At 43.3% G+C, this 22912-nt stretch overlaps 1 protein-coding gene across 50 annotated transcripts in view; it reads left to right on the top strand.

Annotated features, from left to right (window-relative positions):
- Positions 1 to 22912, top strand: part of ank3b (ankyrin 3b) — a 137992-nt gene that overhangs the window by 108672 nt on the left and 6408 nt on the right. For 25 of the 50 annotated variants that reach the window (XM_072703602.1, XM_072703597.1, XM_072703619.1 and 22 more), the window contains 16 exons: positions 499 to 605; positions 1074 to 1106; positions 2198 to 2422; positions 5443 to 5597; positions 6412 to 6623; positions 7133 to 7340; positions 7992 to 8088; positions 8390 to 8618; positions 8990 to 9115; positions 9494 to 9616; positions 10060 to 10086; positions 11069 to 11150; positions 12279 to 19673; positions 20374 to 20448; positions 20926 to 21057; positions 21390 to 21533. In XM_072703602.1, the coding sequence (XP_072559703.1) occupies positions 499 to 605; positions 1074 to 1106; positions 2198 to 2422; positions 5443 to 5597; positions 6412 to 6623; positions 7133 to 7340; positions 7992 to 8088; positions 8390 to 8618; positions 8990 to 9115; positions 9494 to 9616; positions 10060 to 10086; positions 11069 to 11150; positions 12279 to 19673; positions 20374 to 20448; positions 20926 to 21057; positions 21390 to 21533 (9370 nt within the window). The remainder of the gene's footprint in view (positions 1 to 498; positions 606 to 1073; positions 1107 to 2197; positions 2423 to 5442; positions 5598 to 6411; positions 6624 to 7132; positions 7341 to 7991; positions 8089 to 8389; positions 8619 to 8989; positions 9116 to 9493; positions 9617 to 10059; positions 10087 to 11068; positions 11151 to 12278; positions 19674 to 20373; positions 20449 to 20925; positions 21058 to 21389; positions 21534 to 22912) is intronic. The other 25 variants (XM_072703632.1, XM_072703605.1, XM_072703633.1 and 22 more) reach the window with 14 other exon arrangements.

Raw genomic sequence — 22912 nt, 5'->3', positions numbered from 1 at the left:
ACGTTAAACACGCAAGGCATCGCTTCTTTGCTTTTCCATTCAGTGGTTAAGATGCAGTTACTGCTTTCTGCTATATTTTCTGGGTTTTTTTTTGCATTTATCCCCAAGCAGTTCCCTCTCCAGCCATTACAGAAGCAGGTGGTGACTTATTAAACGGAACCTCATCTTCCCCAAGAGATATCTGGCTGCTTTAAGCTACTGGACTTTAATTTCTACTTACACGCCTATGATTGTATTATTTTGTTACTTTATTATTGTTTGTTTTGTTTTGTTTTCGGAGGGAAATCTTGCTTTGTTCTTAAGCTTTGCCCACTGCCATCAATTGCAAGTTTGTGGTTGGGTCCTGGATGCCGGAAATGCTCCCATGATGCCTTTGGGTGTTGATTTGCTCTTGCGGAGAGACGGCATAGCGTGCTTGCGGGGTGATGGATTTTGTGAAGGGGGGGGGTGGGGGGGAGCTATACATGTATTGCGCTGACCGTGACCTCGTTTTCCCAGCACCTGGCGGCAACCAGGGAATGCGACTCAGACTCCCTGAGGAGGTACAGCTGGGCCGCGGACGCCCTGGACAATGTGCACCTGGTCTCCAGCCCCATCCACTCGGGGTGAGTGATGGTGCATAGGAGCAGCGTGCAGCCCACGCTCGATCGAGCAAAGACCACCGGGATCTCACAACTACCCCCGTCCAATTAGACTCTGAAGCACAAGAGTCTCCATACTGTAGTGCTTTCTCTCTTGAATGCAGTTGAACTATAATTTGTCTTGTTCATTTTTGCAGAATTGTGTTCTGTCTTGCTGCCTTGTGAATATTAATGTACTTTAAACATGTATGTTGAGTTCTTATGCTGCGTAGTTCTGATATTTTGAATCTGGTATCTTTTTTTCTCCTTCTTTTTTCTTCCCGCAGTACCCTGTGGCACATTCCTGTTGTTTTCTCTTGTTCTTCCTCTCTATAACTCGCTTCCAGTGTCCCTCAGAACGAACACGGTGGATTTAACAGTGTTGAGTGTGGCGTTTAATAGATCTCTTGGATATTTTTGCCTTTCCCTACATTCTTTCATTTTATTTTGCAGCTTTCCTTCTCCACTACCCCAGTATGACTCCAGGTGATAAATGTGTCCTGTGATCTCAGTTCCTCTTCCTTTTCTGTGTTTGCTTCATCTGTGCAGTTCCGTGCCCCACCTAGATTAACTACCCATCGGTTGCGTAGCTCCGTCTGACACCTATAGTCTTCTCTGAAACGTACCAGAGTTTCGAACATCTAAGGCAATGTTTCCCAATTCGGTGCTTGGGGACCCGCAGACAGGTCTCAACTGTCTGTCAGGTAGCTGTGGGGGAGCAAAAATGTGGACTGTTTTCCAGGTAGCTGGCAGGGTGCAAAAACATGGACCGTCTGTGGGTCCTTGGGGACCGGGTTGGGAAACACTAAAGGATCTAAGGGCGCGGCAGAAACTAGCCACATCGGCGCCCGTTAACGAACACCACTGACGTTCCCCCTGTGGTTTGTCACATGCTGTGCTTGACGTTAAACAGAGATGGCTATGTGGGCGAGATGTGCGTCGCTGCATATATTACTTACACAAGGTCTGCTTTGAATTCGCCAGTCCTGGTTCACCGGCCAGGACCACAGCACACTTTGGCCACGTGGTTTTGTGATCATTAACCCCACTCAGGACCGGCCTGAATCTTTACCGCGAACGGATGAGCAGGGCTCGCATCGCTCCCGAAAGCGGCAGCCCTGAACATTGAACGACAGCATCCCGTTTGTGTTAAGGCACATTCCGTCTGTACCGGAGGACTGTCTGATACTTACGCTGAGCGCTTTTCCCTGGCAGTATTCCTTATTGAACCAAAATCTTGGGATTCAATTTGATTCCTTTGAATTAAGACAGTTAACTTGCCTGTATGCTGTATTTAATTAGTTAAATAGTTCCAATTACCATCTGAATAATGAAAGGTCTCTTGAGCCTAAGGCTCGGATCGTGGGGAATATCTGCCAGGGAAAAAGAGTCAGAGCACCAACCCTTTCTCATACTATCCTTTCCTCCTCTTAGAGTTACATGTGTGGGTTTTTGGTCACCGCATGGGAAAACTCACTGGTGTCATCCTCACTGATGTCATTGGACCACGTGCTCCGTTAGCCCCACTCCTCACAGCTCTATGTGTCGTCCCCCCCCCCCTCCCATCCCCCGCTCAGGTTTCTGGTCAGCTTCATGGTGGATGCCCGCGGGGGCTCCATGAGGGGCAGCCGGCACAACGGCATGCGCATCATCATTCCCCCGCGCAAGTGCACGGCGCCCACGCGCATCACCTGCCGTCTAGTGAAGAGACACAAGCTGGCCTGCCCCCCGCCCATGGTGGAAGGAGAGGGCCTGGCTAGCCGGCTGGTGGAGGTCGGCCCGGCGGGAGCCCATTTCCTGGGGTAAGTGCTTCCTGCAGCCTCTGTATTCCTTCTTTTTTACTTTCACTTTCACTTCATTCCCCTACTGTGAGGAGGCCGTATGTAGGAGATGTTCCTCCATCGTCATCTCACACCAGTAGCGTAAGTCCATCGGTTTGTGTGAGCAGACTGTGAACCTGCTTTAAATTAAAGGGGAATTCCACCCAGAACTAATATAAAGGCTTAATTCCCCCCCTCCATCCCCAAACAAATTCATAAGCATCCAAAACGGACTCAGTTACACACACCTCGATGAGCAAATTGGGTTCTTTGACAATTCTCTGTTCGTGCTTGTTGAAAAATGTCAGCATTTTTTGGTACCAACACATATTCCTAAATGTCTTGTTTTTTTGGTGCATAAATCTACATTCCCATAATGTCATATTTATGTTAATCCTACCTCTTTTTATTTTCAGTCTTTAATTTTGCTGTAAGGTAAAGCATACTCACAGATAAGGTCAATGTAGATATGTCATACATCTATACAGTTCACAATGTTGTTCGAGAAGTGGCGTTGACTATTGGCCAAAATTTGGATGCCTCCGTTCCGTAAAAACTTGAATGTATATGGAGATTCTCCTAAAAAAACCAATAACCAACCAACTTTGTGAAAGCCATGGAATGTGGGAGTTTGTCTGGTTGACGTGAAACCATGAGATTGAGGCTCATGTCTAATCTGCCGGATTTTGTGGTACTTGGGTCATCGTGTCAAGTTATAATGGATTTTTATTGCGGGATCTGACCGCGGCAGACATGATCGGACTGTGGTGGACTTCCCCTTTGGTGCCCATTCGCTGGCACAGTTCTTTATCATCCAAACATCTGACCTGTGTGGAGGTGAGCGATTCGGTACTGATGCGGCGTTTGTGGGACCGTAGGGCGCCTTCCTGCAGTATGCTGAGGCTTTGGTTTTGCTCTGTGGCCCGGACAGCTACCTGCGGGAATGACGCTCTCTTCTTCATGTTCCCCTTCTTTGTTTTTCTTCCCGCTGCATGGATGTTACTCAGTAAACTGCACCTCCCCAGCAGTCTGCCCCCTCTTAACGTGGGCGAGAGCACGGTTAGCCGAATCCTGCAGCTCGGGCCCCGAGGAACAAAATTTATTGGGTAGGAGAATATATGTAGGCCAGACTCGAACGACACGAGCGAACTCCTGCGAGTATGACGACTGTTGTTGTTATGATTTCGGTTTAGTTTCATTTCTTTTTGGTCATTCCCATACTTCTACCTGTCTTGCCGATGTTTTCAGTTGAGGGTGGCATCTCTGAAAGCAGATCATTTTGGCTGGACTCTCCTCCCCTCTCTTGCCCCCCATCCCCCGCCCCCCCCCCCCCAAGTTTGTGCTAACACCGCCGTGCTTGTAACGCATGAGAAGCCCCAGCATCCTGCCACACTGGCTGGCCTTCGTCTCTCCATGTCGTCAAATACGATCTCCCACTGTGGCACCGCGCGCGTTTGCCAGTGCGGAAGATGTGCCATTTGCACGGATCACGGAGAAGGTATCTCTGCTGACTGCCCCAGGGAATGCTGGGAAATAGTGGGAGCCACTTCCACGTGATGCCAACTTAAAACTATTGCCACTTCCATGTAAAGCTATATCCTCAGCAATAACTTTATATTTGTGGAGATCTTTTTCAAATATTTCATCTTTGAATCAGCTTTAATATATTATGTAATAAAACGTTAAGTGGGTGTTTAACTTACCATTTAAAACTATTCTGAGAAGTTCTTTGCCTATGCATATTTCTCTGGTACCTTCTCTAAACATTGTTATTTTGTTTTACTTAAAGCATCATGCACACACTGTAAAATGATGTCTATACTTAATGTAGGCAGTATCAATTCTGTTACTACACAGATTGCATTATGCATTATGTTTGTGAAACATGCTAAAAGACCAAATTTTCTTTACGATATATTTTCTTTAGCCGTTGATCTTCAGTATCTATTGCTAAATAAAATTTTTATACATATGAAATGTATTTTTAAAAGATCAACTCAATTTAGGGATTCCAGAATTCTAGTATTCAATTAGATGCCATCGAGGGTGATTTACACTGACCTGCCTTACCGTCATGATGACTTGTAAGGCAGTGTCATGGAATTTACTGGAATGTTCTCTTAGCAACCTGCGTAGGAAAACAAAGATACTGTCTATGTGATTCTGTTTAAAAGCTGCAGAGTCCCAGTGAAAACTGGTTGGTAAAGGCCTCTCAACTTACATTTAGAGAGATTAGCTTTCGTACTCACAATGCAGTTTTACGGTGTGGCAAGATTTACAGGTATTTTTTTCGGAAACATTTATAAGGTCAAGGGTCACCAAATTCATCCGCAAAACTCTGTAAAATCCCAAATAGCCACTATTTCTGCACATACTCTGATTATCCATAAGCTGTATTTCATCTTGACTTACAAGTAATTATACAGTGAAGGCAATACTGTTTGTAGCAGTCATTAAAGGTAATAATCATTAAATATTATTGTAATTATTACAAGAATGCAGAACTGTTAGTAGATATTAAAGTACAAAAAAAAATATTTGACAAAATCACTGCATTTCATTGAATAAATCTAATTTGTGCTCCCTGCAAGTAATTTTTAAAGAATAAATTATTTTTTACTCTTGACTAACTCTGTTGCCTAGACAGGATTATTAATGAAAACTCTTGAATTGACAACAGAAGAAGGTCTTGCACTAGGAGGATTGTGCAGCTTTCCTGGTGTTTAATCCAGTGCCCGCTGTAAATGTCGTGTCTGTCTGTCGTTTGCAGTGTTTCGCACTTTAATGTTTAGGCTGAAATGGAAGGACTGTGAGTTAATTCACACGTCTTCAACTTGTACTTGTTTTTCATTGTCGCCCATATTAGAAACTAAAAGTACAAAGGAATCAGGTGACTTGACCTGTTGACCTCTGACCTTTAACCCCTGCCTTCTGGCCGGCCCGCATCAGCACGGCACAGTGCCTCCGTGGAACCCTCTGTTGACATTCCGTGTTCCTTCCAGCCCAGTGATAGTGGAAATCCCCCATTTCGGCTCCATGCGTGGGAACGAGCGGGAGCTGATCGTGCTGCGGAGCGAGAACGGAGACACGTGGAAGGAGCACCAGTACGACAGCAAAAGCGAGGACCTCAACGAGCTCCTCGGTGGGATGGATGAGGGTGGGTAGCCCAGTCCTCACAGAGTGGTTGCCCTATTGTTAGGGAGGCTCTTCCGGCTCTGGAGGGTCACACCTCAACACTATCAAGCTAGCTAATGGTTTCCTTGATGTTTTCAGGAGATATGAGAATTTCCTCATTTGCCAAATGATCATTGTCTAGTGAATAATACACTGAGTACTTTCCCTAACCTCAACCACTTTGTGGTGAACCTTTCAGCTGGGCAGAACAGACCACGGCAACATGTTCCTATCATGTATTTGTGGTTGACTGTAAACAGAGCTGGAACGTAGGCCCGCCCACTTGCCTGATGTGAGTAATTTAGACGAAGAGCAAGTATGCGTAGGCAAGTGCACTTATAATCGAAAGGTTGCTGGTTCAAATCCCCGACCAGCAAAGTACCACTGAGGTACCCTGAGCAAGGTGCCACCCCCAAGCTCTGCTCCCCGGGCGCTGAATTAGCTGCCCCCTGCTATGTCATGATGACACATATGGGTTAAATGGACGTTTTTCATTGTTGTGCACTGTATGCCATGGTGTGTCAACAGTGACAACAAATCACTCTCACTAAAATGTAGCTTATAGAGCTGATTCCTCAATCGAAACATTTTGCCACTCAGAGACGAGCTTGACACGGTCATTTGTGTACGGACAGGCTGAAGATCCCCATGTCGGATTACATTGTTCTTTTACTGAACTTGCCCAGTTGGCTATAGCAAAAATTCCACCGCTGATGCTATGCGTTGCCTCCTTTATATAAAGATACAGCTTTGTGGTCGAAAAGCATCCGAGAGTTGAGCTCGTTCACTTCTTGCAGAACTGGACAGCCCAGACGAGCTTGAGAAGAAACGCATTTGCCGGATCATGACCAAGGATTTCCCGCAGTACTTTGCGGTCGTGTCTCGGATCAAGCAGGAGAGCAACCAGATGGGTCCCGAAGGGGGGGTTCTGTCCAGCATGACTGTGCCTCTGGTCCAGGCTTCCTTCCCGGAAGGGGCGTTGACAAAGAAGATTAGAGTCGGCCTACAGGTGCGTGTCCTGGTAACACTGACATACGCAGTGAAACCACATGCTACCAAGCAAGCAGTTATCCGCATTAGCAAATATGAAATAGGTTTTAGGCCTGGGGGGTTAGCAAATAAAAAACTAGGTGTCCAAGAAAGCAACACTGAGAGATGTACATTATCAATGTTGATTTGTAATCCTCCTTTAGTAAAAAATGGCTTTTTTTTTGCTTTAAGTGCAAATCAATAAAGAGCAGGTGTGTGTACAGGGGAGGGGTCATAGGGGCTCTGACTCTAGCTAACAGCTGATTGGCCCCCTCCCCTGTCACTCACCAATTCAAAACATATCACTGGCTTATAAGGTTGGCCCCTCTGTATGCCCCCCCAAAAAAAAAAAAAAAAATCTAGAATTGCCCTGATAAAGAGTGCCTATCATTTCTGAGTATACCTTTAAACTAACTATAATAATTGTTTTCCTTTTTAATGGTTTAAACGAACTGCTCCCCCCTGCTCTCTACCCCCCTCACCCCTCAGGCTCAGCCTGTCCCAGATGAAACTGTCAAGAAGATCTTGGGGAATAGGGCAACCTTCAGCCCCATCGTGACTGTGGAGCCCCGGAGGAGGAAGTTCCACAAGCCCATCACCATGACGATCCCCGTCCCGCCCCTTTCCGGGGAAGGGGTGACCAATGGTTACAAGGGAGACACGACCCCCTGTCTGAGACTCCTGTGCAGCATAACAGGTATGTGAAAATCACTGGTTTCCATGATCTCCAAACTGGGATCAATAGTCAATCTTAATCTTAATTTGATAACACTTTACTTAAACCAGTCATCATAATCCATTATAGATACCTTCATAATGCATTGTAATGCATTCATAAAGTTTTATAATCACGGCTATATCTATTCATAAAAAGGCATAACTCATTCTAGCCTTCTTTATTATGCATTATGAATGCTCTATGAAGCTCTCATCTATAATGCACTATAGATACCTTCATAGTGCATTATAATGGCCAGTAAGGTATTTATAATGCATTGTAGATTAGAGCTTCATAGATAATTTATAATGCATAATAAACATGGCTATAATGCCTTTTTTTATAAATAGTTATAGCTGTGTTTATAATACTTTAGGAATGCATTATAATGTATTATGAAGGTATCTACAGTATAATGCACTATTCATGAGTGCTTTAAGTAAAGTGTTGCCCTTAATTGTAACCCTGTAGGGTTAAATAAAGATTTCTTATATGTTTTGTGTGGTTCCTCTTTGGAATGCTTTCAGATTCTTAATCTGCTATAGAGCAAGATGTGTCAATAAGGGCAATACTTGAAAACTTGCACTATGGCCCACTTAATTGTGCATTGCTTAAATGGTACAATTGCAGGAGGCACTTCTCCAGCGCAGTGGGAAGACATCACAGGAACCACCCCACTCACCTTTGTAAATGACTGTGTGTCGTTCACCACCAACGTGTCTGCTAGGTAAGGCACGCCAACAACATACTGCTCTAGGTGATTTGTCTGCTTTCACTGGAATCACAAATGAGGGTAGATTCCCTCTTGTAAATTCTTCCTTATGAAGCTCACCTGGATCGATTTGTATTGAGGTCGATATTTATTCACAGCTAAGCCCTCAAGCATGTATTGAAAAGACATATCAGAGTCATTTAAGCGTAAGATATTTTGTCATCTGCATGTTCTTGCAGAATTTGACTTTGGGTTTGGTTTTCAGTTCATACACACCTAATGGCCCTCTGACTGAAATGCTGTGATCCATTTTCAGGTTCTGGCTCGCCGACTGCCACCAGATTCCAGAGACTGTGGGCTTGGCCTCGCAGCTCTACAGGGAGCTGATCTGCGTTCCGTACATGGCCAAGTTTGTGGTGTTTGCCAAAATGACGGATCCTGTTGAATCCAGCTTGCGGTGCTTCTGTATGACCGACGACAAAGTGGACAAGACTCTGGAGCAGCAGGAGAACTTTGAAGAAGTGGCCAGAAGCAAAGACATTGAGGTCCGTTTGCATGTTCCTCGAAACGTAGTCTTCGTAGACTTTTGCTTCTCATGTAAATAACATGACAAGATAACGTCGACCAGAAATGCTCGCCCAAGGTTACATTTTACGTCAACATTGCAAAAGTAAATAACAACCAACCCAAACAAAGAATTAAAAACAAACAAATACTGTATATGCATGTTTTTATTAGGAATACATACTTGTAAGGATAGTGTAGCTAGTCTATTTTCATACACACTCTTTGCTAAAACGTGAACGATTGAATTTTTTTTTCTTTCAGTAAAAATGTCTCTTGTGTTTACATGTTGGTTGATCAAAGCCTGCTGTTTGTAGTATTTTAATTCAGTGGACATGCTGTTGTTTTGCAGGTCTTGGAGGGAAAGCCAATTTTCGTGGACTGCTATGGTAACTTGACCCCTTTGACAAAAGCGGGACAGCAACTGGTCTTGAATTTTTACGCATTCAAGGAAAACAGGCTGCCTTTTAGCGTAAAGGTAACACTATAGCCTTTTACACTCTGGCCTAGCCGTCACTTCAGTGCCAGGAAGTCTCTGGTTTAGCGTAGATTTTCACGTGTGTAGTTGTCAGGCACATTATACCTTTGTTTGAATAAAAACCCCTATTTCTGTCACACCAAATTGGATCAGAGGTTCCCTCGTAATTCAACCCAGTGGAGATCAGAAAGGAGTCGTAAAAATCTAAAGCATTCCTGTTTTGGGTTGATTGTTTTTTTTTTTCCAGGATAAGAAAAATATGAGGGGATGTAAGACCGTCTTAGCATATGCCAGCTTAAATCAACTGGCAAGCTTGCACTCCTTTGCAGTCAGCTTAGGACACAGTAAAAAAAAATATATTTTTTTTTTACTTTGCAGGTCAGAGATAATAGTCAAGAACCTTGCGGGCGGCTGTCGTTCCTCAAAGAGTCAAAGTCGACTAAAGGTCTTCCGCAGACTGCCGTCTGTAACTTAAACATCACGCTGCCCGCTCACAAGAAGGTAAGCTGGTGCTAGACTGGCTCACTCTCCGTCATGTCATGCCATCTTCATTTACAAAGGAGACAGAGCAGCAACCACAGTGAAAAGGGTTCAGTTTGGCTGAGATTTGCCATATTGTGTCTTTTATCTGTTTTGAGCTTCTTTCTAGTCGTGTCCTTGCCGTTTCCTTTTCGAATCAGACCTTTTGGTTTGTGCCCCCCCGCTTTGGCTGAAGGTGCACAGGCTTCTAATGCTTTGTGATGGCCTGTTTGGTTATTTTTTTTTTCTCTCTGTGCCATTCCGCAGTTCGCGTTGCCGTTTCCTTGTCTTCCGCTGGCTTCCGTGATGGCTTCTTTGGCTTATGTTGTGCGCTCTCAATCACCCTTTTCACATCACGATGTTTCTTTCCCCTGCTGTCCATTGTATTATTCCCTGTTTCTGCAATGCATCTTGGGATCCTAAAGGAAATGGAGTCAGATCCAGATGAAGAGGTAATATATGTAAACTTCATCACAGTCATGTGATGTGCCGTTGTTGTAGACCGAGGTAGTACATTCTGGTTCTCTCCATTATACCTTGCTTTAAAAAAGCCGTACGATCAAAAGCTGACGTTAATAAATTGACTAACTCCCTAGGCCTTGTGTATTAAATTCTCCCAAGGCAGGCATTAACAACGTTCCCCTACGCTTTGTTGTCTTTTATTTTTTTTGCTTTATTTCTGCATTACTAATGCTTTGCTTTGAGAGAAAACACCCAGTTTTCTCGTAAAACTTGCTAAATTGCAAAACAGTGACACCAAATGACATAAACGTCCGTTTCAATAAAAATCATGCTTGTGCTCAGCTTGTTGATAGGATGAATGCGTAAAAAGGAGTTCAGTGTTTTCAACTGAAGTATCATATTATGTTTCATATTATGATGAAAATTATAAAGTTTGATTCAACTTTGTAATCGTTTATAGAATTTGCATGTTCAATGTTAATTCTAGAATATTTTCTTTATGTCTTTACAGCATAATCTTTTTAAATTGACATTTTAGGTCTGATCTCTCATGCTTAACCATAAAATCAAGACATAAATAGGACCTGCCAAACATTTCTGGACACAAATTGTATTCCCAGAGTTTACTACAGATCCTGTCCTGTATTGTGTACACCTGTATGGGCAAATAAGACCACCTTACAAACAAGAACTTACCCCTTTCTATCATTCAAATTACGTAGTGGATAGATCATTAGACGGTAATGACACCTCTCGCATAGCTCATTTGCAGAAAATCCCGAACATGGGGTCGACAATAAACCTTGCCTGATGCTAAAATCGACACCCACGCTACAGAAACAGTAGCTTTACTTCCAGGACTTTCGATCAGAACTGAAACAGACCACAGATATTCTCACAGGAGCATAGCATTTTAAATAGGGGTTCTTCTTAGGGGATTGATAGACGTTTTTTTTTTTTTGTTTGTTGCAGACTGAAAAACCAGACCGACGTCAAACCTTTGCATCTCTAGCCTTACGTAAGCGCTACAGCTATCTGACTGAGCCTGCGATGAGTGAGTGTGACATCTTCACTAACTTCTATTAATAAAAAAAAACATACTACCTGGACGTTAAACCTGATATGTATCACTCCATATAATATACATTACAGATTATATATAAAAATATATTTGTGATTTTGACGTACTCCTACCATACATAACTTGTAACTCCACATGCTTGTTTTTGACATGGTGTACTTGCATGGGTTATTGTGACTTTTGAGTTGCTGTGCTGTGCTTGCCCACATTGTGAAGTATCATTTCCCTTGTTAACTTTTTCTGTTTTAACCCATTTGTGCAATGGAACAACTTGAATTGCAAGATCCATATCGTTTCACTCTGATTTGACTAATGTGAGAACACAATGAGTTTTTTTTTTTTTTTTAATTTGCGTTCTCCATTATGTTTTCCGGAAATCCTCCTGCTCTTATTGGCTTTGTGATTGTGCAGCGTTTGGTTTCGTTCTTTAATCGGAATGCATGAAAGGTCGAAGGTCGACTTTCTTGTAGGCGCTTCACATTTTGCACTTCAGATGCCTGTCTCCAAAGGATACTGAGTCTGACATGCATGACGTGCATAATTCGAATGGATCTATCATTTGGTCTGTGAACCGTTGTTTTCCTTCGGTATATTTTTGCTTTAAAACAGGTAAATAGGGCCTTTTGTAGTCTATACTTCTGTTTTGTCGGAACCCCAAAATTGATGAAAAGAAAAGAAAAACAACAAAATGGACCTTCAGACCAAACAGATAAAAGGCACTTCAGAAAAGAGTGATAGACAGAGGAATGTAGCACATCGAAAGTCAAAAGAGTTAAGCTTTTTGTTAATCTGATTTCTCCGTGTTTGTCTCGCCATTGTTCTCTTTATTTTATCGCTGTCTTTGGCGTTGTGTTGCTGTATGTGCTTTATTGGCCGTGTTCCTCCATCATTGCGTATTGTGGTTGGTGCCATGGATCATAAAGGACGACCATCTTTTTTTGGTTCCATTTTATTACATTTCCCATTTCAAACCCCCATGAATGTACTGTTCTTCCTCCTTTGCTAATACAAGACTCACTGACCAATTTTTTTTTCTCTGGTCTCTCTGTTTTCAACAATTTTTTGTTGATTTTATGTTGGATTTTGATTTACTTATTTAAGAAACAGTTGAACGAAGTACAACAAGAACACTGCCTCCTGGTTACGCTCACAAACCTGTCTTTTCAACAAGATCTTACCAGGCATGGTCGGCTGCTCCTATTACCGTCCCTGGCCAAGCAAAATCTGGATTGGGTTCCCTCTCCAGTTCGCCGTCCAACACGCCATCTGCTTCGCCACTAAAGTCGGTGTGGTCAATCACCTCTGCTTCACCAATCAAGTCCACCATAGGAGCCTCAACTACATCCTCAGTCAAGTCAGTCAGTGATATCGCTTCTCCCATCAGACAAAACTATTACAGAACTATTTCCTCTCCAATAAAGACTGTAGCCCACCAACCCCAATATCAAGTTCAGGTACCCTCTTCACCATTGTCTTCAGCAAGTAAAAATGGGCTAGATTCTGGGTCCATTAAAGGACTTTCCCCATCATTGACTTCAAGGACTTCTTCTGGGACTGCAGGGTCTTTACTGGAAAGGTCTTCTATTTCAATGACGCCACCAGCATCTCCAAAGTCCACAATAAACATGTATTCATCTAGTTTGCCATTCAAATCAGTCATTGCCTCTGCAACACCTGCAACATCTTCCCCTGTAAAAACAGTATCTGGCTTATCATCAGTTAAATCATCTGCAGATGCCAGTGTGACATCACAGGCAATGAAATCTACAATTGGCTCCATGGAAACTGCTCTACTTAATGGATCTGTCTCCCCTATTAAGTATCCTTCTTCCACAGCAGCGCTTTTCTCCAGTGGTGCTCGTAGTCTGCAAGAAAGAATACAAGCAACTACACATGCAGCAACGAACAGCGTTAGCGCAGTTTTGGATGAAGCAGAGAAGACATTCAACGCTCGCTCTGCATCAGGCTATGGCACACTAAGATCATCAGGATCCTTGTCATACCAGTCTGTGAGGTCCCCTGCCTCAAGTTCTATTTACAGCACTTTGAGATCTCCCGCATCTTCTGCCGCTTCCATAACATCCAGTACAATGACTGTTCCAGTGTATTCTCTTGTAAATGTTGTGCCAGATTCCCAACTAAAGACTGTCTCCAATGGAATCCCTGTAAAAAAACCGACAGCAGCTCCTCAGTCCTTTCTGCCATCAGATGCACATACTCAGTCTTCCTTTTCCAGGACACAGTCACCTGTTAAATCTCCACTGTTCATTTCATCAGCTGCCATGAAAGCAGCTACTTCGTCCTCATTATCATCGAGTCAAGAAATACTTAAGGATGTGGCAGAAATGAAGGAGGACTTATTGAGAATGACAGCCATCTTGCAAACTGAAACTGGTGCAACGGCAAAGAGTTACCAGTCAGATACTTCAAAGGAGCCGAAAATAGATGACGAGGAGCCATTTAGCATTGTCGAGAAAGTCAAAGAAGATCTGGTTAAAGTTAGTGAAATACTAGCTAAAGATTCACTTAGTGAAGGGAAAACCCCCAGTGCAGGTCACTCGCCTGAGGAGGATTGGGTGGAGTTCTCAAAGGATGAGATTGAGGAAGCTCAGCGAAGTGCTCGGAAATATTCTCCAGTCTTTGAGAGAGAAAATGTCCCCAGCATCACCAATGCAGATTTCAGTTTAACAAGAGTAGTTGACTACTTGACTAATGACATTGATCCCAGCATTCTTTCTAAAATTTCAGAGGTAAAGGATAGGTATGATGAGGTGAAGAAAGAGGGGGAGGAAAAACAGAAACGTATTCTCAAACCTGCCATGGCGTTACAAGATCACAAGCTTAAAATGCCACCATCGGGAATGCGCTCGTCCCCTTCAGAGAAGGATCTATGCAAATTAGGAGATTCTGCATTTGCAACCGATGCCATTTTAGAATCTCCAGAAGACTACTCGCATGACCAGGACAAGAGTCCTCTCTCAGATAGTGGCTTTGAAACAAGAAGTGAAAAGACACCTTCAGCCCCCCAAAGTGCAGAGAGCACAGGTCCAAAACCTCTCTTCCAAGATGTGCCCATTCCACCGGTCATCACAGAGACACGCACAGAGGTGGTGCATGTCATAAGAAGTTATGAGCCAACCGAGGAAGCAAAGGAACCCATAATGGAAGATGCAGGGACAATAACATCACCAGCCTGTCTAGAGGCTGAGCAAGTTGGATCTATAAAAGACAAAGTCAAGGCATTTCAGATGAAAGTTAATACAGAGGAGGATTCCATGGTGAGCAAAGCTATGCGAGTTAAAGAAGAAACTCATATCACAACCACAACTCGAATGGTTTACCACAAGCCAACTACCAAAGAAGTTACCTCTGAAAGACTCGAAGAAACAATGTCAGTTCGAGATATAATGAAAGCCTTCCAGTCCGGTCGAGATCCCTCCAAGGAATTGGCTGGTTTGTTTGAGCACAGGACTGGTAGTGAAACTCCCAAAGGAAATGAAATCTCTCCAAGGTTTCTTGAAAAAGACATTAAACCGAAACCAAAAGTTGAAAGAATAATTGAGGTTCATATTGAAAAAGGTAATAAAGCTGAACCAACTGAAGTTATAATTCGCGAAACTAAAAAGCACCCAGATAAAGACATGTATATGTATAGGGATCGTGGAATAAAGGAACTACCAGATAGACTATATGGTGATGATGAGGGACAGCAAGAAGAGGAGGAACTTACTGCTGAGGAATCACTTCCCTCCTATTTGGAATCATCCAGAGTTAATACCCCTGTGCCTCAGGAAGAGGATAGTCGTCCAAGTTCTGCACAACTAATCACTGATGACTCCTATAAAACCTTAAGGCTACTGAGTCAACACTCAGTTGAGTATCATGATGACGAGTTATCTGAATTAAGGGGAGAATCTTACAGATTTGCAGAGAAAATGCTTCTTTCTGAGAAGCTAGATATCTCTCACTCAGACACAGAGGACTCTGACCAGCCTCATACGCTAAGCTCAGAGATGCAGGGTGGCAGAGGTTATTATAGTGAGAAAATGTCCAGTGGTCCAAGGAAGGAATTTATTATGAAGTCATCAAAGGATGCATCAGACAAATCAGGTAAAATTGGCCATAAGGATGAGCCATTTGACAAGCTGACCGTGTTGCATTACAGCACAGAACCTGGTAGTCCTAAACATGCTGTATGGATGCGATTCACGGACGACAGATTTGACAGGAGCAGAGAAAAGCTCATATACGAAGACAGAGTAGATCGGACTGTAAAGGAGGCTGAGGAAAAACTGAGTGAGGTCTCTCAGTTTTTTCGTGACAAAACGGAGAAGCTAAACGACGAACTCCAGTCTCCAGAGAAGAAACCTCGGAAACGAGACCCCAGGGAAACTCGATCTGGACCTAGCTCTACTTGTAGTAGTCCTGAGAAAACACAACATAAGAATGCAGGAAGCAGTGAGGAGTGGGGTAAGGGCAGGCTAAGGGAGCCGTCTGTAGGAAAATTGTTTGGCAGCTCCACTGACAGAAAATGCGCCAGCTTGCCCAACAGCCCTGAAAGGCATGTACTTTCCCGATTTAATGATGAGAAAGCAAAACAGGGAGATAGTGTGACACAGACTAAAACAGGAGAGGTCTCCCAGCCTCTCCAGACAAAGTCATCCAAAGTGAGTTCTGTAAGACTAAAATTTGAATCAGAGGCTCAAAAACAAGAAAAGGCTTCTCAGTGGGGACAAGCAAAGCCCCAAGTGAAAAAACTACAGGAAAGTAAGCTTCCTGTATATCAGTTTTACACTGGAGCAAAGACCCCCAAATCTGATTATAGCACAGATGAGGTAGGGCCTCCCAAGAAGGCTCCAGACAGTGAGAAATGCAAGGTCACCACAGGACAAAGTCCCGACAAGTCTAGAGGGCCTCCTGTTGCACAAAGACAACCAAGTGACAAGATATTAAACAAAAGCATTCCAGAAACTGCGTCTCCAAAACATTTGTTAGGTGAGAAAGTCAAAACACCTGAGGATAAAGAAAGAAAATCCTGGGAGAGCCAAGGAAATGGGAACAAAGAAGTTTTAAAGGATAAATTTTCTCGTACTCTGGATCATGAGACACCAAAGGAGGACAGTGGCAGGGATATTCAAAAATTTGTCTCTTACAAAGAAAAAGGGCAACATTCAGAGCTAATTCTAGGTTCCTCAACCAAAAAAAGCAGTCATGTAGAACATGTGACTGAGGAGGATGCACACACGAGGACTCTAAAAAAAAAACCAGACTCCCAAATTCCTGTGCGGACACCAAATTCCTGTGCGGAAAATGATCAGTACAGAAAGTTAAAACCAGAGTCATTAGTTAAAACTCCTGAAAGGAGTCTGTCACAGATACCAACCTTAGCTAAGAATCGGTCTCTGGATAGCTTAGAAGCAAGCACATCGAAGGAAGAGACTTCATCCACGAAATCTCTAGACTCATTAGAAAGTAGCTTAGTACGAAGTGTCCTGTCTAGTGACAAAAGTGATCCCAGTACCATAGAGTGCATAGAGAAAATGACGCCCATTGTCAATACAGATCGTTTCAAAGATATTAAAAACTTGCCTGTTTATGTGAATATTCAAACAGGCAAGCTAACTGAGAAAGACGCTACAGGTGTACAGCAAGGGTCTTACAAAAAGATTGTTGGTCAGGAAAGTCGCTCTGTTCAGGAAACTCGGATAACGCTTCATTCTGTAAAACAAAAACAACCTTCTTCCCCGCAAGGGAGTCCTGAAGATGACACACTGGAGCAAGTCTCTTTTTTGGACAGTTCAGGGAAAAGTCCATTGACCCCTGAGACCCCAAGCTCTGAGGAAGTGAGTTATGACCTTACAAAACTCCCTGATTCATTTATAGGTTTTGTGCCAAGCAAACCTAGTCCAATCCCTGAGGTTTCAGAAGAATCCGAAGAAGAGGGGCAGGGAAAAATCTTCACATTCAAAACAGTTTCACCAGAAAGGCCAAAGTCCACTGTGATAGAGGATGCAAATGGAAACCAGGAAGTGGAAAAGAGAACAAAAGATAAAAGAGTTGCATACATTGAGTTTCCCCCACCTCCACCTCTAGACTCAGATCAGTCAGATCCTGATAGAAAAGGATCATGCCCATCATCAGAGGCTGAGACTGAAATGATGGAAGTTAACCTCCAAGAAGAGCATGATAAACACCTTCTTACTGAACCAATCATCAGAGTGCAGCCTCCATCTCCTGTGCCTCCAGGATTGGATGACAGTGAATCCAGTGATGATGAATCTGTCTTTCAGCCTGTTAACTTCAAGCAATACACATTTAAAATTCCAGAGGATAAAGAGGAAAAGACTTACAAACTCAAGAAGCATGAGAAAAATGGAAACCACAAGGAATCTAGTGCTAATGGTGCAGAAAAAGGAGATGATTTTGAGATTGAGCAAAATGGGAATGATCAATCAATAACGGAGTGCTCCATAGCAACAACTGCAGAGTTTTCACATGACACAGATGCTACTGAAATTGATTCCCTTGATGGGTACGAATTTCAGGATGAGGATGATGGTTTGAGTGAGCAAGACCCAAAACCAGCAAGCTTGTGCCTTGATGGCAGAAAAGACATGTGGGCAACCGAGAGTATGATGAAGCCAAGTGATCGTTCGTTTAGCCAGACAAAACTTGAGGTCATTCAGGAGGAGGACAGAATAGTACCTGAAGATGGAAACAACACAATAGAAAAAAATGAACTGAGTGATAACAAGTCAGACAAAATAAAAGATGGGATGCACTACAGTTTGGAAGGAAAACATCAGGACAAAGAAGGTTTTCCTGATACCTACTTTAGCTACAAACTAGATGAGGAATTTAATACCCCTTTCAAGACTGTTGCAACCAAAGGTTTGGACTTTGATCCCTGGTCCAGCAGAGGAGGGGATGATGAAGTCTATGATGCTAGAATGAAAGATGAAGAGCCCAGACCCTTTGGGTTAGCTGTAGAGGACAGGTCCCAAGCAACAACACCAGACACAACCCCTGCCAGAACCCCAACTGATGAAAGCACACCGACTAGCGAGCCTAACCCTTTCCCCTTCCACGAAGGGAAGATGTTTGAGATGACTCGCAGTGGTGCAATTGACATGAGCAAGCGGGATTTTGTTGAAGAGAGACTACAATTTTTTCAGATTGGTGAGCATTCCTCTGAAGGGAAGTCAGGGGACAGAGGGGAAGGGGTCAAAAAACCAGGTGTAGTTATCACACAGCCACAGCCAGTGGAAAATGTTGTAGAGATTACGGTAGAGGCCCCCACAGACATGAAAAGAGCTATGTGCAGTCTCATTCAAGGTACTGACTCTTTGGACACATCATCTGATGACAACATTTTGGACACGTCTTCATGCACAATAATGGCCTCCAAGGTTGATTCTAAATTGCGTATCCCTATTAAAATGGGAATCACAGCTTCTATTACTGTGAAAAAAGATACTGATATTATGGAATCGACCGGTTCTAAAGATGAGACTTCAAAGACTCTAGAACACACAAGTCTAGAAATGCACAGAGAATGTCCATCTGGCAGAAAGAAAGACACCTCAAGCCAATTAGGACAAAAACAGTTTGTAACAGACAACTCTAATAACAACAATAATCTTGAGCCCTCTAACATTCAGGCCAACTACATTGAGTGTGGCAGTGTAGTATTTAATTTGCAGTCATCTTCGGAACCCACACTTCAGCAAGTGAGTAGGATAGATGCTTTTTTCTGTGGAGATTCAGAGAAAGTCGAAGAGAATAGTGTGAAATGTGAACAAGCAAAAACGAATGAAGCCAAGCGAACTGCAGTAAAGCAGCCAAAGTCCAGGCTGCCGATTAAGGCCCCCGGCGCATCGTTACGTACACAAAACACCGTGGTGGGGAAGCAGAAGCTGCAGAAGCATGCAGACAAACCAGAGGCCAGGAAGAGAGTAGATCATGGTGCCGCTTTGCTGCCAAAATCTAGAATTCCTATAAAAGCAGTCAAAAGAGAGGATTCAAATCCTGCTTTATTAGTGAAAAGCACGCCACAATCAGGAAAGTCAGAGAAAGGAAAATCAAGACAGTTACTCTCCAGACTCCCAGTAAAAGACAGGGCCAGTTCCCAGAGCAGTTCAGCTAGCAAGGCAGGTAGGGGACGTTTGATCGAGGTTTCCAAACGCTCCGCTGATCGCTTTAAGGGTGCTAGCAGGGACGCATTAAAACCGGTGGACCGCATTTCCGACGAAGAGAAACGGAAGCGGTCAGAATTGTCCGAGGATGAAGACAGCACGTCAAGAAACACTTCACTGTCAGAAGCATCTCAACCGTCTTTTACGTCGAGGTCTGCTAGGTCCGCTGAGGCAGCGCCCGTAAAGGCAAAGGTTGAACAGGCCAACAGTGAGAGAAGGAGGAGGAGTAGGAGGACTGGTGACAATGGAGGCAGTCAGGTTGCTGGGCCCCACGTGGCTCCCGTCGTGGAGATCAAGCCTAGTTTGTAAAACTTTCAACTTGTTGATCTTAGTGCATGAACCGTTGTGTTTGCCTGTGGCGTGACTTAATTGTAGCTGTCATTCTGTCATTGTCATCTCTGTGTTACTGTCCTATCAGATTCCGACCTTCTTGAGTAGTAGTCCGTGACCGCCGCATGCTAGACTGATTGGTGCACTAGAGAGCCAGATAGCCCTCTGTGGAGGGCTAATTGAGTCTGTGTTGTTGTAACTAGTGACAGAATTGTTTTTGATTTACGCAGAATTGCCACATTAGCGCAAAACACAGATCGTCCGCATGTTTCGTTTTTTTATTCAATCTTTCCTACACCAAGTTCTATAGATTTAGAAGTATTGGAAACATTGATTATTGTTTTTGTATTCTCCGTTTTGTTTTTGTTAAATTCTTCTTATGTCAGGAGTTGCCTGTATAGTTTGTTAGGATACATGATCACATATCTAACCTCAGACCCAGTGACTAGTTAACAATCTGTTGTCTTCAGTGAAATGACTGATGCCCCTTTTCTTGCCATTGTAATTCAGATAGATGCTACACTTTGATCTGAAATTTTAGATGTTGAAAGCTGATTTTCTGAAGTTTATAAAATTGATCAACATTTTTTGGCCAGAAAAGGGTTCAGTCTCTTCTTTATTCATTCTTTCACTAAGCAACAAGATATTAACATGTTATATTCTACACAAAGGTCCTCAGAGTCCCTGTGAGCGGACTGACCTGCGGATGGCCATAGTAGCTGACCATCTGGGCCTGAGCTGGACTGGTAAGAAGCAAACACTTCAGAGGGTCTGACTGGAAACACATACACTTGCATTTCCATAAAGAATACTGCAATTCCGTACAGCTCTGAGGTACACACAATCAAGAGGGAAATGAATAAAAAAGGAAATTTAAGTGTGCTAAACTTGCTGTTTTAGTCCTGCCATCCTGTGATTGGTCAGATCTATCCTTTCCCTTCTGCATCCACCCCCACCCCCAAGAATGCGATCAAGCTATCCATACATAGTTTGTGAGTGCGCAAATACTACCAGTTTTATGGTAGTCTTTGTAATAAGGCATTATATGTCTCCCATTTCAATTAGAGAATGTTCTTCTCTATCTGACAAATAGCTACACAAAGTTTCATCCAATTTTATGGTGGAGATTATGGTCATTCAAGCCTAACCCTAAGCCTAAGCACTGCTGGGATCTGGGAGCGTGTTCTGGAACGGTCGACTCATCCACCTTTTATGTGTTGCAGAGCTGGCCAGGGAAATGGACTTTTCTGTTGATGAAATAAATCGCATTCGAGTGGAGAACCCCAACTCGTTAACAGCACAGAGTTTCATGCTCTTAAAGAAATGGGTTGGCAGAGATGGTAAAAATGCTACAAGTAAGTATCTTTGATGAAGATTATGAGGCATAATTCTTGTTTGTAAGCTGAATTTAGCTACATAGATGCAGAGCCCTCGTACATTTATGTGTTTGAGTTTATATCCTGTATAAGCTTTATATGTAATTATTGATAAATTCAGTATGTCTGCCTGAGATCCTACATCCATCTCCCCCTTTAATGTTGCTCTTATCTTTTAGCTTTTTTGCTTCCGTCTCATAGCTACAGTAAGATTGCAATAATATAAATGCCAATTGAAATTTTAAATACAAGCGTGCTTTTTTATCATGACTGCCGTTGTGTAATGTTGGTTTCCGTTTGTCCTCTTTCAGCGGATGCCTTAACTGCAGTGCTGACTAAGATTAATCGGATGGATATTGTGACCCTGCTGGAAGGGCCAATATTTGACTATGGTAACATTTCAGGCACAAGATGTTTTGCAGATGATAGCACTGTTGGCCGGGATCAGGCTGATGGTAAAGTTTAGCCCCATCTAGCTGACCTTTATCTTTTTCTTTCTATTTCTATTTCTCTTTTAAAACTGTCCATAACTGCGAACTTTGATTGGAGGAAAAAAAAAACTGAAATGTTATTTTGGCCACCAATCGGACATTTCCTCTCCAATTTTGAGCCACACTTTTCCCTCCTGATTCTGTCTACTGACTCTTCCAAGCATGGATAGCCTGTGTTTAATCAGAATGACACTAACAAACATACTTTGGGACATGTTATTGAGATCGCAGTTTTGTAGAGAGACATTTAGCCACGGTTGCTTTCCAGCGGTGACTTGGCTTACATCAAAGCTTTGACTTACCCACCCAGCATTGGTAGTGAGGGTACCTTAAGTCAATTTCAAAATCCCCAGACAAATAAAATTGCACACAGACAGACAGACATATAAACGTACACATGTACATAATGTATTTGACAAAAAGGTGAATTAAAGCTTTGATTTAATCCACGTCTATTTTTGGTTCAGTAATACTTTTGTGCATTTGTATATACCATTCTATACATATTTGAATTTTGTTATGTATACCAAGGTTTCCCAACCCAGTCCTCAGGCACCCCTAGATAGTCCATGTTTTTGCTCCCTCCCAGCTCCCGGTGAAGGAGCAAAAATGTGGACTGCCTGGGGGTCGCTGAGGACCAGACTGGGAAACACAGAAATGTACATAACGTTATCTGTCATACTTGATAGTTAGCTGTGTCTTGTAGTCCAGATACTATGCATTACAGGTGTGCTTCTCACTACTGTAAGGTACTTTACTGAATTTGGTTATAGCATGAAAACGTGATAACAATAAGATTAACTTGTTTACATCTGAATTGGTACTTCATGTCTATGTAACACACTGATCTCCTGGCATGCCAGAACACTCTTCCTTTAAATGGCATAGAAATCCTCTATTGAATGAACTGGGCCTGCTGTATCTCCTATCCTAATGGCATGGCTGTTGCTAGTAGAGTGACGGCTGTTTGTCCTGCTCCCCTCCGTCCTTCCTTTCCTGCTTCCTCTGAACCTTCCTGGTTAGAATGCTTTCTCTGCAAAACCCAAAATCCGCGCCTGCTCTCCCCGCATCATCCTGAGCGTGCCCCCCCGCTGCTGTTTCCACACTCCAATGGAAACCGCTTTGCCAGCCATGACCAACCTTTTTCCCCGTCCGGCTGGCTCTGAAGCCCCGCCCTCTCGATCTTTCGCTGGCTCCGCCCACAGCTCTCACCATAGACACTTTGGCGAAAACAGCTTGACATTCTGCCGTTTTGTTTCTTTCCCTTGTTTTCCCATCTTTTCACGGAACACTTGCCAGTCCCTGTCTCTCATTGTCCATCATTCCCATCCTTCCCACGCCCC

The sequence above is a fragment of the Paramormyrops kingsleyae genome, chromosome 20 (assembly GCF_048594095.1).
Source record: "Paramormyrops kingsleyae isolate MSU_618 chromosome 20, PKINGS_0.4, whole genome shotgun sequence".
NCBI lineage: Eukaryota > Metazoa > Chordata > Actinopteri > Osteoglossiformes > Mormyridae > Paramormyrops > Paramormyrops kingsleyae.
This window is presented reverse-complemented; position numbering and strand designations above follow the sequence as displayed.